At 30.6% G+C, this 15,845-nt stretch overlaps 2 protein-coding genes across 2 annotated transcripts in view; both read right to left on the reverse strand.

Moving 5' to 3' along the window:
• Positions 1-6,000: 6,000 nt before the first annotated feature.
• Positions 6,001-8,124, reverse strand: LOC102579164 (dof zinc finger protein DOF2.4). Its single transcript, XM_006340975.2, has 3 exons — positions 7,907-8,124; positions 7,435-7,727; positions 6,001-7,287 (listed from the first exon to the last, which is right to left on the reverse strand). Exons 1-3 carry the CDS (start codon positions 7,955-7,957, stop codon positions 6,420-6,422), a joined length of 1,212 nt encoding a protein of 403 aa, XP_006341037.1. The 5' UTR covers positions 7,958-8,124; the 3' UTR covers positions 6,001-6,419.
• A 2,145-nt stretch (positions 8,125-10,269) lies between these two features.
• Positions 10,270-15,845, reverse strand: part of LOC102579488 (transcription factor-like protein DPA) — a 7,097-nt gene continuing 1,521 nt past the window's right edge. Inside the window, exons 2-10 of the mRNA XM_006340976.2 lie at positions 15,293-15,439; positions 15,119-15,186; positions 14,959-15,002; positions 14,275-14,340; positions 14,053-14,193; positions 13,634-13,702; positions 13,412-13,510; positions 12,013-12,083; positions 10,270-10,709 (exon numbers count right to left, since the gene is read on the reverse strand). Of these exons, the coding sequence (XP_006341038.1) occupies positions 10,616-10,709; positions 12,013-12,083; positions 13,412-13,510; positions 13,634-13,702; positions 14,053-14,193; positions 14,275-14,340; positions 14,959-15,002; positions 15,119-15,186; positions 15,293-15,426 (786 nt within the window). The 5' untranslated portion in view covers positions 15,427-15,439 and the 3' untranslated portion in view covers positions 10,270-10,615. The remainder of the gene's footprint in view (positions 10,710-12,012; positions 12,084-13,411; positions 13,511-13,633; positions 13,703-14,052; positions 14,194-14,274; positions 14,341-14,958; positions 15,003-15,118; positions 15,187-15,292; positions 15,440-15,845) is intronic.

Raw genomic sequence — 15,845 nt, forward strand, 5'->3', positions numbered from 1 at the left:
AACCATATTAATTTGTACATTATTGATATAATATATGTTCTTCTAACAGGTTGAGAGAGCGCTTATTAGTGTTTATATAATAAAATAATAGCTTGTTTAATCAAGTTTTTCGAGTTAAAAGAGTATTTTTAATTGAAAAATATTTATTTTATAAAATTGAGGTGTTTAGTCAAGTTTGTAGAGGAAAAAGGCGGAAACTATTTTAAAAGGTCATTTTTCATCTGAAACGTCCAAAGTGATGCTCTAATAGGTAAAAAAGTATTTTTAAAATTGATTAGCAAAATACAAACTATTACCCCACAAATTACTTTTCAAAAGTATTTTTTTTATGTAAGTCGATTTTTAAAAGTTTGATTAAACAGACTATAAATATTAAAAGACATGTTGTGATTAATTGCTCCTACTTTAGCCAATCCATAGGCCATTATATTTGACTCCCTAAAGCAGTGATTAGTCTTTCCATTGATACTTTCTCTTTGATTATATCTATCAAATCACATTGTGAGAATAATCATTCTCTAATTAAGCACCATTATAATGAACCAAAATTAATTAGCAATTAGTTTTATGCCATATATGTTATTGGAGCAAAATGTAAGAAGTAAATAGAGTTTTTGCATATTTTTGTTAATTTATGAACATGATCTATATATACATCTCTATATATTAAAAAAAATAAAAATTGATTGATAAATTTATCGAAATAAATATAAAGAAAACCATATATTGAACCAATGTACTGAATTGAACTTAGAGAAATGAAATAATCATATAGTTTTAATAGAAATAAGTTGATTTTGTTGAAAATTTCGAATTATTATAAATTACTCCTGCTTAATTGTTGCCAAATGCACATATTATTATATGTTTATATTGAAACAGTCTCACATGCGTAGTTTAAGGAATAAGTGATCTCTCGGTTTGAATTAGGTTTAATGTCTATTTCTTTTATATTGTATCAAAGCAAAATTCATCTCAATTCTCGTATTCCGATGTTGGAGCCTCATGTTAAAGCCACTATAGTTTCATCCGTAATTATTGGACTTAACCATAAATAATTAAACTCATAATAAATATATATATAAAATCGCACCACAAATAAGAATTATTATGAAGTGATATATATCTGATAAATATATCACCCCTAATTCATTCTTAACTAAAGATCTCGAACTACAATTTTAATGGATACAAAATCATTATTATTAAGAAGCATTTTAGCCTAACGTGGACCTCGTAACACTGGCACTGTCACAAAAAGTACCAATAAGATTCCTAGCTTCTCTTTGACGATTTCACTTTTTTAAGAGAACACTACACACGGTACAGTGCTTGCAGAATTTGGTATACGACAAAGTTATTTATTTATTTATATTTGTTATTGTAACACATTAATGTACCTGTTTTTATTTATTTAATGTTTTTAATGTGATCCAGTTTGTGACTACTTTATTTTTGTTTTAACATGGTTAATATATAGTAACAAAACTTCGTGATTGTAAATTGTAATTTGCTTTGTATCCAAATTATTTTAGTTAAATTCTGTGATTATCATAAAATATAATCTTGTTTTCTCTAGTTTTTATTTTTATCATGCTTGTTAATTAGTAAAGATTTGTCATCTTTGTTATCTCGTTACTTTAATAAGATTAGTAAAATATTTTTACAAAAGGAAGATTGTTATAAAGAAATTAGAATATAAGTTAAATCCATATATATATATCTTTGAAAATATCTTTGAATTTGACGTAAATTATTAGTTTTATTTTTTAAATTATTGATAGCTTTAAAAATATTCTTGTACTTGACTAACTAATCTTAGACACATTCCAAATTTGCTACATGACATAGTAATTGATTTTGAACTCTTGAATGAGCATCGACTCAATAAAAAAGACGAGAGAAGTGCTGAAAACATGCACCTCTAAATTTGAGGAGAATCTAGGGGTATATTTCAGTCATGTTGCAAGATTGAAGGTGTATTTAAGTTTACTTAATCAAATAAAATGGTGTTTTTAAAATTGTCAATAATTTAAAGATAAAACTAATAATTCGTGTCAATTAATTATGATAAAAAGCTAGTATAAAAAATTAAAGGAATATAATCTGCATGTATATGTCATTTCTCTTTTGTAATTTTTTCTATTTGGTTATTAAGATATGGTCTCCCTGAATTATATTTTCTTTGTCAGAAGCATGATAAAACAATACCAGTTTTAGACCAGTTTGTCAAAATCAAGAAGAGAAGATCTAATTACTAGAAAGAACTAGAACAACACTTGGTACATATATAGTACTATTATTTCTTCCTAGAATAACGTGCAACAATATAAATTTCGTATACGATCTAGAATTTCTATAATATGAGTGTAATATTAAAAAAAAAAAAAGAAGCATTAATTATGTTTTAAAAGCATGAATATCAACTAATAATATTAACAGAAAGATTATGAATTCACGTACACTATATAATACCGTTTGTTCCAGTCTTTTAGAGTAGTGTTCTTTTGTTCTCTTTGACTGATTTCCCTCATCTTTATTTTCAAATTCTAGTGTGATTCTTGGGGGTAAATTCGGTACAGAATTCAACAAGTCTTTTAATCTATCAATTACATATTAAAATATTGATCGAAATTTATATAGTTTAATTCTCAAAAAGTGGATGTAATAATTCTAATCCTTCTATCTAATATATATTTAGTAAATTTATTAATAAAGAGGAAATTATTGAAAACACCTCAAAATATATTTATTTTATTTTTGACCTATTGACAACCTTAAAAACACTTATTTACTGAACTAACCGAACTTAATTAAATACACCCCTGATCTTGTAACATGAGTGAAATACACCCCTAAATTCTCACCAAGTTTTAGGGGCATTTTTAACGTTTCTCTCGACTTTTTATTAAGAGTTGTATGCTCCTACAAGAGTTTGAGACGACTTGTTATGTCATGTGACAAATAGATGGTGTATTTAAGTTTAGTTAATTAAGTAGTGAGGTATTTTTAAGACTGTTAATAATTTGGGAACGATCAACTAATAATTTACGTTAAGTTCAAAAATGTTTCAATACTTTTCTTTTAATAAAATATTAAAATTATTGAGTTTGATCGAATTACGTTATAACATAACAGAACCTCGGAGTTTGGGAATAGAAGGATTTTAGTGTTGTGGGCATATTTTTGGATTTCGAGTCTTTTAATAAAAATGTTGTTGTCCCAGTATTTGTCTTACCTTCTTTGACTATCCTCTCATCATTGCTTTATTACCATAAATTCTCTCAATTATTACTTTTTCTTTTTCCGTTTAATAATAGTTGTTCATTATATTATTTTAAAATATTTAATAAAGCACTTAGTTTTTAATGTATCTTTATCGTTAATTATAATCATTTTTCTATTATATTTTCAAAGATATTGTATTTATTATATTCAAATGATGATATTATATAATTACTTTTCTATTTATAATTTCTTACGAAGTATGTAAAGTCGATAGTGGAGCAATATTGTTAAACAGAGGAAAAGTATTACTCTATTTTTATTTTTTATTATTATTAGTATGGAATCATTTACTCAATCCCCAAGAATCTTTTTTTTTTACATTGGGTTGACTGTCTTCATGTTTCAGTTATCATTATGGGAATTATATATGGCAAATGATTGAGTTATTGCATATAAATTTATGGGGGACAATGATCATATAAATTATAATTACCATGTTCTAGGTAGATTTTCCTATATAAAGTGATAGCCTAAACTAGCTTTATGTGTTGCCAAATAGAAGTGAAAATGTAATTTAATATATATATATATATATATATATAAGCTTTAACATATAGATATAGTTAGTTAAATGTTAGTATTTTATTTAGACGCTCGAACAAAAATAAATTCTAACTGAACATTTTAAGTCCTAATAAAGTATTTCGGCTAATACTTTTGTGTGTATTTTTCATTCGTCTATTAGATAGTTAAGTTAACCACATTAAATATGTTATCTCATTTAATTATACACATCAATCTCAAGTTAAAAATGCCTGAAGTCCTACGGAATACTTAATTACAATACGGTAACAATTAGTTTGCAATAAACAAAAAAAAAAGAATATTAATTATTTGTTATGACAGGTCTCTTATATTATTCTTGGTGGTTGATTTCTTTCTCAAGGTTTTAGTAGAATAGATTATTTTTTTTCATTTGGGGGTTCAGAGTTTATATTGAAGCTTCGATTAAATTTGAATTGTGCATTATAAAACCCATTCAGAATAACGCTTTCAACAAGATATTTTTGCTTAATAGATTGAATATTCCAGATTTTATTTTCTCTTATCACAACACTCATGAAATATTTAGATATTAAGCACGTGGATTAGATCTGGAGCAATTTAAGTAGAATGATCGAGAACTACAAAACATATATTCTCAGTCTCAATTTACGTAATATATTTTCTTTTTTAGTAATAATTTATTTTTGAAATATTCATTTTATATTTTACAAAATGATTTTAATACACTTATTTTAAATCACAAATATCAAAAATATTTATTTTTTAAACATCACATTAAATTAAATAATATCATATAAATTACGACAAAGAAAGTATAAATTATCTAGTATATATAGCTGGAAGCAACTGAATCTCTAGAAAGTTGCTTCTTAGAATTCTTTTTTTTTTCCTTTCCATTTCAGCTCATATCTTACATCCATTAAAAAACATATAATATATAGTAGTATATAATAATAATAATAATAATAATAATAATAATAAAATACCAGAATAAAAATGAAGTGACAGCATGCACCAATCAAACAGAATAATAATATTTAAGAATCTTAATCATATCATGAAGTGCCAATAGCTTACACACCGACACGTTTTTGGCAATAGTAATACTACTAATTTACTGTAATAGATACGGATTCAGAATTTGAATTATGTCGATTTTTACATTAACTTTAAGTTAATATTTTCTTCGTTTTATATTATTTGGTTTATATACATTGACTAAAAAAATTACTTTTAAAATATTTAATTAGAGGTATATTTTTATGAAATTAACTTTATAGTTATTTGATATTGAGGGCTCATTTGACACGGTAAATAAGGGATAACTAATTTCAGAATTAATTTTATGATGAGTTTATTCGTTGAGGTAAAACCACATAATAAATTATCTTATAATTAGTCATCTTGAAAATGTATTGTTATGTACATACTAAGTTTCAAGTATAATTATATCTTAAAGGGAAAAAATTATATTCAAATGGTGCACATCAGTTATGATCATAATTCATGAGGAAAGGTTAATGATATTTGCTTTTTTTTTACATTCATATTCTTTCTAAATTTTTGCATATTTTTGTCTAAAATGATTAAATAAAATCTAAACATCAAATATCAATATACGTATCCTTACAGTAGTCATTAAACTTTCAGACAAACACAACCACGATAAAGAGATTTAATATATACTGATTAACATGTATAAAAGAATGTTTATTCAATTATATCATGATAATTACATATAGCTCCCCGTAATTTGTGGCAATAATAACCCCTAAAAACAAGGCAGGTAATTAATTAAACCTTATATTATTACCATTATAAAGCTATATTTTAAGTTGCAGCTTGAAAATTAAAGTGGGAAAATTACAACATCCAAATTGGTTGATCATGACATCCATTTCTTAATTAAGTTTAATCCAAATTTAATTACCAAGTGAGATTTTTTTTAATCATGTAAATATTTGAACAACATTGCTTTATCATATCATGGATAATTAATTCATTTCTAGCTAATAAACATTTATGAATATCTAAATCCTCATCAAGAGATTCATAATTTGGATAAATTAACTTGGATTAAACCAAGCAATAATAAATCCAAGAAGAAAATGTTGTAGTAATAATGAGAGAATTAGGAAGAAATTAAACAATATATCACCATATGAAATATACACATAATATTGAAAATACAAAAACTCCATAAAATTTCAAACATGAAGATATACCATTAGAAATGTTAGCCATATGATCATCTTTACAGCCCAACACCTAGAACCAAATTACATTGAAAATTAGACCTTCATGTCTACACAAAAGCTACCAAAAAAAAAAAAAAACTCAAAAAAAAGTTCACTCCAAACATGTTCTAACACATTACAATACAAACTACAAATAAATCTAAATAAAACACTTGGAAAAAAAAAGAACTACCAAATCTAGGGTTTTCAGATGATCGATTGATATTCTTTTGTTCCCATTGTTCGAGTTAATTCCATGTTCACTAGATGCTTTTGTTGATAAAACATTTCGACTAGTGAGTCAATTCATATTACCAGCTAAGACCTCTGAATGACCGCTGAGTGATAAAAGAAGATTAGTATAAGATTTGGCTCGAATTTCAATAATTATAAGGCATTACTAGGGGAAGAAGAGCTAAAACTAGCTGAAAGATCACTCCAAGCATTAGCACTAGTATTCCAATTTTCATTATTTCCTTGAATCCCCAACAATTGCCTTGATAAAGATGATTGATCTTGATTATTATTATTGTTGTTATTGTTGCTGTTGTTGTTGTTGTCTTCCATCTTCACCGAAGCCATTTGATTTAGCATTGAAGTTGAGATTTTTGGCCTACTAATTTGACTCGTACTCTCACCACCAAGGTATTGTACTGCCTCGTGCACCCCCCCTTGAAAGGGGTAAGAAGAAGGCGAATTAGATGGATCAAATCCACCTAAGAAATTAGGGAATTGTTGTTGCATCTTCCAATGTTCAAGGTTTCCACTTGATAAAAGCGAAGCAACATGACCCCCAACCCCAACACCAGCACCAGCACCAGCACCAAGCATATTGTTGTTATTAACCATCATGCCTTCAGTGGTCCCACCTAATATGTTACCACATGAACTTGTAGAAAAATTCAAGTTCATATGGTTACTCGGAGTAAAATGGTGGTGGTGATGATGATCAGAACTAAATTGACCTAAAGGAGACATGAAACGAAGAGGCGGAATTTGAGGACTCATAAGCCCTAACAAACTAGTTGCTGATGCTGGACCCGAAAAACTGTTACTATGAGATGAAATTGTAGTTGAAGAACCCGAGTTGTTAGTACCTTGACGACCATCAGTACTAGTACTAGAAGCCGGAGATTTAGAACTATTATTGTTGTTGTTGTTGTTACTGTTCTTGTTGTTGTTATTGCTTCTTTTGTTCCTCCTGCATCCTCCACCCACGGGTACACTTCTCAAAGCGCCACCTCTAGTCCAATACCTGTTAGAAATATTTTGGAAAATATCGAGGAGAAGTACTCTCAATCAATCATTTTCTCATAAAAACTAAAATAATATATTTTAGTTCGTCTAGCTAATACATATATTTTTCTTCATAATAAATAATAATAATTATTATTATTATTACCTTTTACAAGCCTTGCAAAAGTGTCTAGGCTGTGAGAGACTATAGTTGTTGAAGTAACAAAACTTAGTGTTTGCTGAATCACATCTAGGGCATTTTAAGGCTGTTTCAGGCATAGGTATGTTAGCCATCCGGGCTCGATCAGCCATCGAGCCCGGTCTAATAGAACCTGCACCACCGCCGCCATGAGGCTGCAGTGGTACTACTACTGGAGAAGGTGGTAGTACTGGCGGCGGTGGTGCAGATGTAAGTTGTTGTTGTTGATGATGATGATTTTGGATAGTACTTCCACTTTGCTGAAAACAAAAAAAAAATGAGAATAATTATATATCTAAGTATATGCAAGAAATTTAAAGATGAGAAAAAAAGGAAGAATTTTTAAAAATAATTACAAAAAAAGTGAGGAATATTTTCTTTAATGCTTTTTTGCCAAAGAAACACTTGATAAAAGCATAAAAAAAAATTAAATACATACTTGTTGCCAGTTGGCTGGATCAAGATAAGCTGGAATTGAAGAAAAATTCATAGCAAAATTCTTGAATATGATCTATAAAAATTCTCTTTTATAAAGTTTTTTGTTAGTGGAGAATCACATAAAAAAATTGAAGATGTAGTAGTAGTATTCAATTTTGGCAAAGGGAAAGGAAGAAAGATAGAAGGAAAGTAGAGAGGAATATTTTTGATGAGAATAATAATGGAGCTCAAAATAAAGTGAAAGGCTTTAGTAGCATATATATACTACTACACATTATAACCTATAAATTTGTTCTTACTATTATGTCCCATTTTTTGTATTTTTGTTACTTTTTAGTAGTTCGAGAGAGTAGAGTACTAGTAATATCTTTACTTTCTTAACCTTTAAGCTTCTTATTATATTAAATTAAACTTGTTGAGTTGCAACCCCCCACCCACCCACCCCACTTTGGTTAGTGAGGCAATTTGATACACAAAATATTTTATGTAAACAGAGTTTAGGAAATTAGGGTTATATTATTCCAAGAGGTGCAAATATGAGTAATTGTTTTCACGGTAACTGTGACCTATAGATCACACAGAGATAACTTTGTTATATATAGAGAGGGGAGGGGGGCTTGGATTTTCTAGCTTTGCTTACGAGATATTTGGATGAATTATTTATATATATATAATAAAAATTATAATATAATTTTAGAGTTTCAATTAAAATTATTGTATTATGTTGAACTCGTAGCTTTAGGACAAAGAGGGGGTAAGGGAAGGGGGGACGGGGCTTGGATTTTTTTAGTTTATGTGTATTGAGTCAAAAAAAAAATGTTGGCTTCCAAGATATTTGGATGAATTATTTATATATGTTAAATAACAAATTGAATATAAATATAAAATTTGAACTAAAATTATTATATTATGTTAAAAATTCATAACTTTAAGTCCGACTCCGCTCCTATATATAATGTGGTGGCTGTCATATCTATCATGTTGCATGCAGGGTAAAGTAGTGTTATTATGGGATACATGTTTGGAACAAGATATATATGTAGAGAGATTTAGTTAAATGTGTCCCTAACACTTTATAATTTTTTGTTAAATAACATGCACTTTTAATTTCTAGTTTTTATTAACTTATATTCATGATATTAATACTACAATTTATTTTTGCATGAATTTTTACTCAATTAATAACTAGCTATAAATAGGTACTTATATAATACTAGTGCTATATAACTTTACTGTATTAGTCAATTGACTAATTTCTAATCCAAATTAAGGACATCAAATACAATATTAACATCAAATATATACACACAAATCACAAAGTGCTCTTAAAAAAGTAGGGTTTAGGATAGTAACAAAGTCAACATTCTAACAAAATTCTATCGAGGAACTCAATATCTTTTTTTTATACCGTATAATTTTTTAACAAACGTAATTCATTAATCTTCGTTCATAACATAAGCTCTGCCACTAAATAGGACCGAGGAGCGTACTGCTCGAACCAGTAACTATAATAACAATAAATGTACAATTCAATCATTTACATGCATAGACTATATTACATATAAGATGAGTAACATAGTGTAAGTTTTTAAGATATATAAAATAATACTAATAAAAGTAATAAAGCCAAATTAAGAATTAATTAATTAAAGAAAAGGTCCTTATTAATTATAGACAAACATTCTCAGATGTGCTTTCCTCTACCCCACCCCCAACCCTACCCCCTTACTGCTGTGCATGGCAGTATATTTTAATTAATAAATAATTAAAATTGTAAGCTTTACCTACCGATATTGGATAATAAAAAATGAATATAATAGAGAGAAGGAGCCCACTTTCACATTCTAAAAAGGTGAAAAAGAATCAGACAGTGTGATAAGTTAAGTGTTACAACACATTATATAATTTTCAAAGGTCTCTTGGGCTAAGCAACTTAGCAGTGTGGTAAACAAAAAACACTATTAATTCAGAAACTTCTTTTAAGAAAAAAAAAAGAAAAAGAAAAAGAAATTCAGTTCTTGTCTTATGAATTTTGTATTTACTTTTTTATTTTCCTGAGAGAACAACTTTTAGTGGCAATAAATATGTATATTAATAAAGAGAACTAAAACTTTTATCGGTATTAGTTAATTATCATTGGATCTAATGTCGCTATAGGATTTAGAGACATGTACAAGAGTGTTAATTGCCTTAAAAAGTACATATTTAGTGCAATTAAGCTATTGTCGTTAATTAATTACCGCTAAAAACCTGAGCTGAAAGTTTTTAATAAGAACACTTATAGTGTATTTAGGTACTCAATTGGAACAACCCATAATCCAAAGGTCTAAATAAAATTTAATGACAAATTTAAGCAGCAGTCGATGTGCCCAAAAGAAAACATAAGATACAATAAGAACATTTCTATTCACCAAAATCTTATACCACCATTTTCCAGAAAACTAACAAAGGCATGGTGTCAGCTTATTTAGATGTTTGCAAAATACAACAAAGATGAATACCAGCTCTTTAACTTCTACATAAGTTGTGTAAATGCCATGTATGACTATGTATCCTGTTAGGTACAAATACTCCGTGACGAGTTCTGGAGTCTCTACGTCGATTGACAAAGTATCATTCGAGATATGTCAGTTCCAGAGTTCCAGTAAAATGATCAGTTGCCTCCTGAAGCGACATCAGGACTAGCTACACGATGACTCGATGAGTGTGTTTAGGATGTTTGAGATACACTTTCACTCTCCAAGAGCTCATAGTTGCGCATCAGTTTTAGGACATAAGCATCATCGTGCAAAGAGAAAGGGACGCTGCCAAAGTATCAACAAGAGAAGTCATGTTTAGAAAGAACTCGAAAAAGAAAATGCTGGTAAATTGAATCTGCATTTCTACAACAGATAATGCAGAAATATTGAACAGAAATTTTTTTATTCTTCACGATGATGATGATGATGATAACGATAGGCAAATCCTAACTACTTATGGTCGGGAAACTAAGATTTGACTTGAGGAAAAAGAATGTAATGGTACTATTTTCGTCTTGGATTGTCCCGTAATTCTCTCTATTAACACTTCTCCATACTTTTCATGGTTCTAATAGTTCCTAAACAATGTTTAAATTCTTCAAAAAGTCAAAATTACCTTCATTTTTGGATCCACTTTCATCTAAAATCATAAAATATATCTCTTACATTGTTAATCGAATTCAAACCAGAGGAGATACCTAAATTGGGACGGAAGAGGATACATGGTTTTTTGCATAAATTGTCAAGTTGTGGTGATTCACTAAGTTGCTCGAACTCTTCACTTTTGACGCAGCATCCGTGTCGGATTCTCCAAAAATACACTACTTTTGGAGATTCCGAGACGCACTCGTTGACATTTTTGAAGAGTCCGAGAAACATAAGTGATTCATCCCCTTTCTCCTCTCATTATCATCTTTCTCCAGATTTGAACTCCTCCTTTGGTAGGTTTTTGAAATTCCAACTTGCTATTTATACTTAACGTCAAAGATCATGGACATGATCTTCAATAGGTTTCCATGTGACATAAGATTTTGAGGTTCCAATATAGACCTCCACAACCAGCAGGGATCGACTAAATATTGAAAAGTTAAAATCTGCTGGGAAGCCTTGGAGCAACGGGAAAAAGCTGTTTCCGTGTGACCTATAGGTCACGGGTTTGAGTCGTGGAAGTAGTCACTAATGCTTGCACTAGGGTAGGTTGTCTACATCACATCCATTGGGGTACGACCCTTCCCTAGACCTTGCTTAAGCATGATGCTTTATGCACCAGGCTGCCTTTATTTTTTACTATTGAAAAGTTCAAACTAAAATTGAAGGTGAAGATTCACTACTATCCACCACCCCTCCCACGAGATCTACCCTACGCAACCTACGAAGTATCTTAATCTTCTGATATCAATCGGCTTTCTGCAACTCTAATCCAATTAGCACAACGCAAAAACAGGTTGCATGATAAAGAGCTGCTTTCTTTTGTGGGGAGAATCTATTATCGTCCCTATGAGGATGACAACAAATTCTTACTGTATACAAAATTTTAATCACATGCCAAATGATATATATCAGTTGGCCTTTGAAGATGTTCACGTACCTGTTGAAGTCAAAGTGGACCAACTGCATATCCTCCGAGATCTCAACTTCAACCGTAGCATGGGGAGCAGTCTATATCAGTATTTTGGCAAATAAGAAACAAGTCAGAAAGGTTACTATCCGTATCAAAATTCTTTGGTAAGTTAAAGGGAAACTCTGCAAATTATATGCATGTAGTCATAGACATCTCAGAAGTTCAAGAGTAGTTTACAGAAAGTCACATATATTTCCAATAATTACGGTGAACGTGGACTATCCATTTGTCTTGAGGTAACCTTATTAAATTAGTATGAGGTGGGTGTGAATATATTGGACAGAACCTTAAAAGTTATACTAAAACAGCTTGCTACACACTGGAAATGTCCTTAATGATACTTACAAGCCCTGTACCTGATAGTTGATACATACCTCCCATGCCCATACCAAAGTCCATGAACATAGTCGCGTTCCTTTTTAGTTTGTCCCGAAAAGAATATTACTTTTCTATTATTAGATATAACTTAACCTTAATTCCTTGTTTACCCTTACTGAAATGATTTATAGCCGCACAATGCCTAAAGGACTGATTTAGACCACAAATTTCAAAATTCAGAAGTCTTCCTTTCTTTTTCAAACTTCATGCTTAGTCAAACAGTGCCACATAAATTAGGACAAAGTGAGTAAACAACTAGCTGAGTGAACTGCAAGTGATGTGTCTAACAAGTAGGGTGCTTCCAGTCTTGGAAATCCTAAGTTCGAATGGTGGTTCCAACTCCAAACACCCACCAATCAGGACTCTTAACTCATGCTTTCTGTGATAGATCTACATGCTTTTAACAAATTCCACACCAAAATGCATTTTATGCAAAACTATTTGGGAAGTAAATACAACAACAACATACCCAGTGTAATCCCACGAGTGGGGTCTGGGAAGGGTGATGTATGTGTAGCCTTATCCCTGTACCTTGTGAAGGTGTTTTGGAAGTTAATAAGAATATTATTTATTTCATATTTCTGTGTGAGCTTTGTGGCTCAGCCAAAGAGCTGGACATAATAACACATCATTTGAAAAATAGGGAACAAAATCATTCTCATGAACAGTATGAAAAACAAAAATCAATAACATTATAAAATTGCTTGCAAGTCTAAAATGTTTGTCAAAGGCTTTAAGGGAATTTAACGTACAACACTACTAATACAAAAAAGTAAATGAAAAGATACGAGTCAAAATTGAATATAAACCTACGCCGTTTGACAAAAAAAATATGGACTTTATCGTACAATATCAATAACACAAGTAGTAAATTAAAAGGTGAAAGATATAATTAAGTACCATTAACTTTAATCATTGCATAATCAAAGTGTCTACCATGTAAATAAGTAGATGCAGTAATTTTGGAGGAAAAACTAAAGCCTTATACCTGAACAAGTATAAATGGCAAAGAGAATCCTTGTGACGGGCCACTTGTAGATTTACACGACTGTTCATTCCGCAGCTTAAGAGTTTGCAGACTTGCAAGCTTTCCCAATATTTGCAGAAAGTTAAAGATCATTGCAACAACTCAGTTAGGTGTATGTAGTGTTTCTTCAATGTTGATTTGAAGAGATTATGACATTAGTACGAAAGGAGTAGACGAACATACTTGCTCTTCCAAGTCTTTCAGATATGAAGCTTTCTTCCCAATCTTCGCCAGTAACTCTGCATGCCCCTTCTGGAAAAGTACAGAATTTTTATATAATATCATCTAAAGACACGGCGAGTCTATACAGAAATGTGGTAATCAGTTGTAACGCAGGCCCGCTTCTCAATGAGGCCAAGGAATTAAGCATTCTTATACATCTAAGATCAGTTACATATATACTTTTAGACTGCCATTGTGCTCATCAACGCAGTTTAGGCATCTGTCACAATTACTGTTTCACCCTTAGCAACTAAAGCAACCGCTTTCAAACAGTCCAAGATTTCCATCAGCATACGATCATAAAGCTTAAGCCTTATGCATACATACAAAAGATAGTGAAAAATGACAATAAATTTTTAAATCTTAAGCTACCTGCTAACCTTAGTTTCATCCATGTCCCTTGCATCTGAATTAGGAAGCCCCTTCCAGCGGATCTCCTTTCTATCTCTTTCAATAACATCGAGGGCCATAAGGACATTGAGCGAATCATATACTCGTCTACGTATATTCTTCTCATCTGACTGGAAAGGTTATAAAGCATTCTATTCAAATCATAGTTGACGGAGAAAGAAAGAATAGACATCTTGAGATCTGTACTTAACCTCATTAAGGGGAACAGAGGAACTGTTTTCCATTGTCATTAACTCGGCTATGATTTCGTCTGCAACCTATATAACAAGAATTATAATCTATATGTCATATGCATAATGCATATACTAGGAAAATCAAGAAAGAAGAACAAGAATCAAGACAAGTGTCACTAATTTACTTTCAACTGCATGTCAATTTAGAATAACCTAAAAGCTTTGCCAATCATCGGTCAAGAAATATTTAAGCAAGAGGAAAAAAGGAAAGTTTTCACATTAGCAAGGATGAATTGTGTAAGTAAGTGCCTAAAGTATCTATGGCGGTACAATGTTTTTCCTTCTAGTTTAAGATTCAATACCACCATTTCTCTACCAAAAAAGCAATCTTATATATGGGCTTTCTCTTAAGCATGACGAATAATATTCAATATTGCAACATTTCATTGAACGAGCAATAAATTGAAGTTCAATAATCCAAGCAGTCATTTTATCGTTTATAGGCCGTAGCAAATATGCAGCAGAATAGAGATACTAGGAGGTAATTCTTAGTAAAATAAGTGAAGATAGAAATGTTGTGAAGACCGAGAAGGTGTGAGTACTTATGATGTATAGGATAGATATCTACTAGGTCAACCTTCACCGAGACTCTTTTTCGAGTGTATAGGTCATTTAGTCTAGCAGAATAAGGGTCAAACTTACCTCACTGTATGTGATTCGTCCCTTATCTTCCACCTTCTTACAAACTGCAAATTGACAAGTTAAAAATGAAAAAATCAAAATCGTTATCCAGAACGAAAGGAATTACCCAAAAAAGGCCATAATGAATAGAACATTAAGCATTCCTTAGATTATCACCGACCCATTATACTGTATTGTCTTAGACCTCCTCCGACAATTTTTGAGCCTTTCTTCAGCTTTGCCGTGTCACTTTACAAAATTTCAGAAAAATATATAGGAATTAGAACATTTTATAGGTCTTCATAACCATATAGAAAAACAAAAGAGGAAGAAAAGCATCAGTTAATTAAATCACCTAGTCTGAGCATGCTGGTTAACATGCAAAGTTTTGTTATCATAATCTGTTGTAGCTCGGAATGAACTTTTGCCCTCGGAACATCTCCGATTGAATCCTTGAATAGTGCTTGCAGAGATTTTGACATCCATCATACAAGCAAATTTCCTTGTGGCAAAAAAAAGGAAAAAAAAATATGGCGTCCACGAGTTAGTACACCAATTTAATTCACGTACTCCTTTACAAGGATACAAAGGATAAATATAATTGATCCCAACTTGTTTGGGATTGATGCAGTACAGTCAATGACCGATGCTTTCATAGGTCGACTAGAACAACTCAGTAGTACAATTCTTCGCAATTGTAAGCAAGAAGATACGAAGCAAAAGCCTCAATAACGGTTGGACAACAGTAAAGATTCATAGCAAACTCAGTAGCTACTTGTACTAAAAGAACAAGTAAGCATAACTATCAACAAACAATAAAATATAACGATGTCGGGAGGAACATGTATTTACTACTTATATCATCCGCAATTGCTTGAATCTCAAGACGTTCTTCGTACCAATCATAA

This window comes from Solanum tuberosum, unplaced genomic scaffold (assembly GCF_000226075.1).
Source record: "Solanum tuberosum cultivar DM 1-3 516 R44 unplaced genomic scaffold, SolTub_3.0 scf00021, whole genome shotgun sequence".
Classification (NCBI taxonomy): Eukaryota; Viridiplantae; Streptophyta; class Magnoliopsida; order Solanales; family Solanaceae; genus Solanum; species Solanum tuberosum.

Excerpts from the sequence above, each read along its gene's own strand:
- LOC102579164 (XM_006340975.2), bottom strand. The coding sequence starts at position 7,957 with ATGAATTTTTCTTCAATTCCAGCTTATCTTGATCCAGCCAACTGGCAA. Across the intron at positions 7,728-7,906 it reads ATCCAGCCAACTGGCAACAA|CAAAGTGGAAGTACTATCCA; the intron begins GTATGTATTTAA and ends TTTTGTTTTCAG. Across the intron at positions 7,288-7,434 it reads TTTTGCAAGGCTTGTAAAAG|GTATTGGACTAGAGGTGGCG; the intron begins GTAATAATAATA and ends TATTTCTAACAG.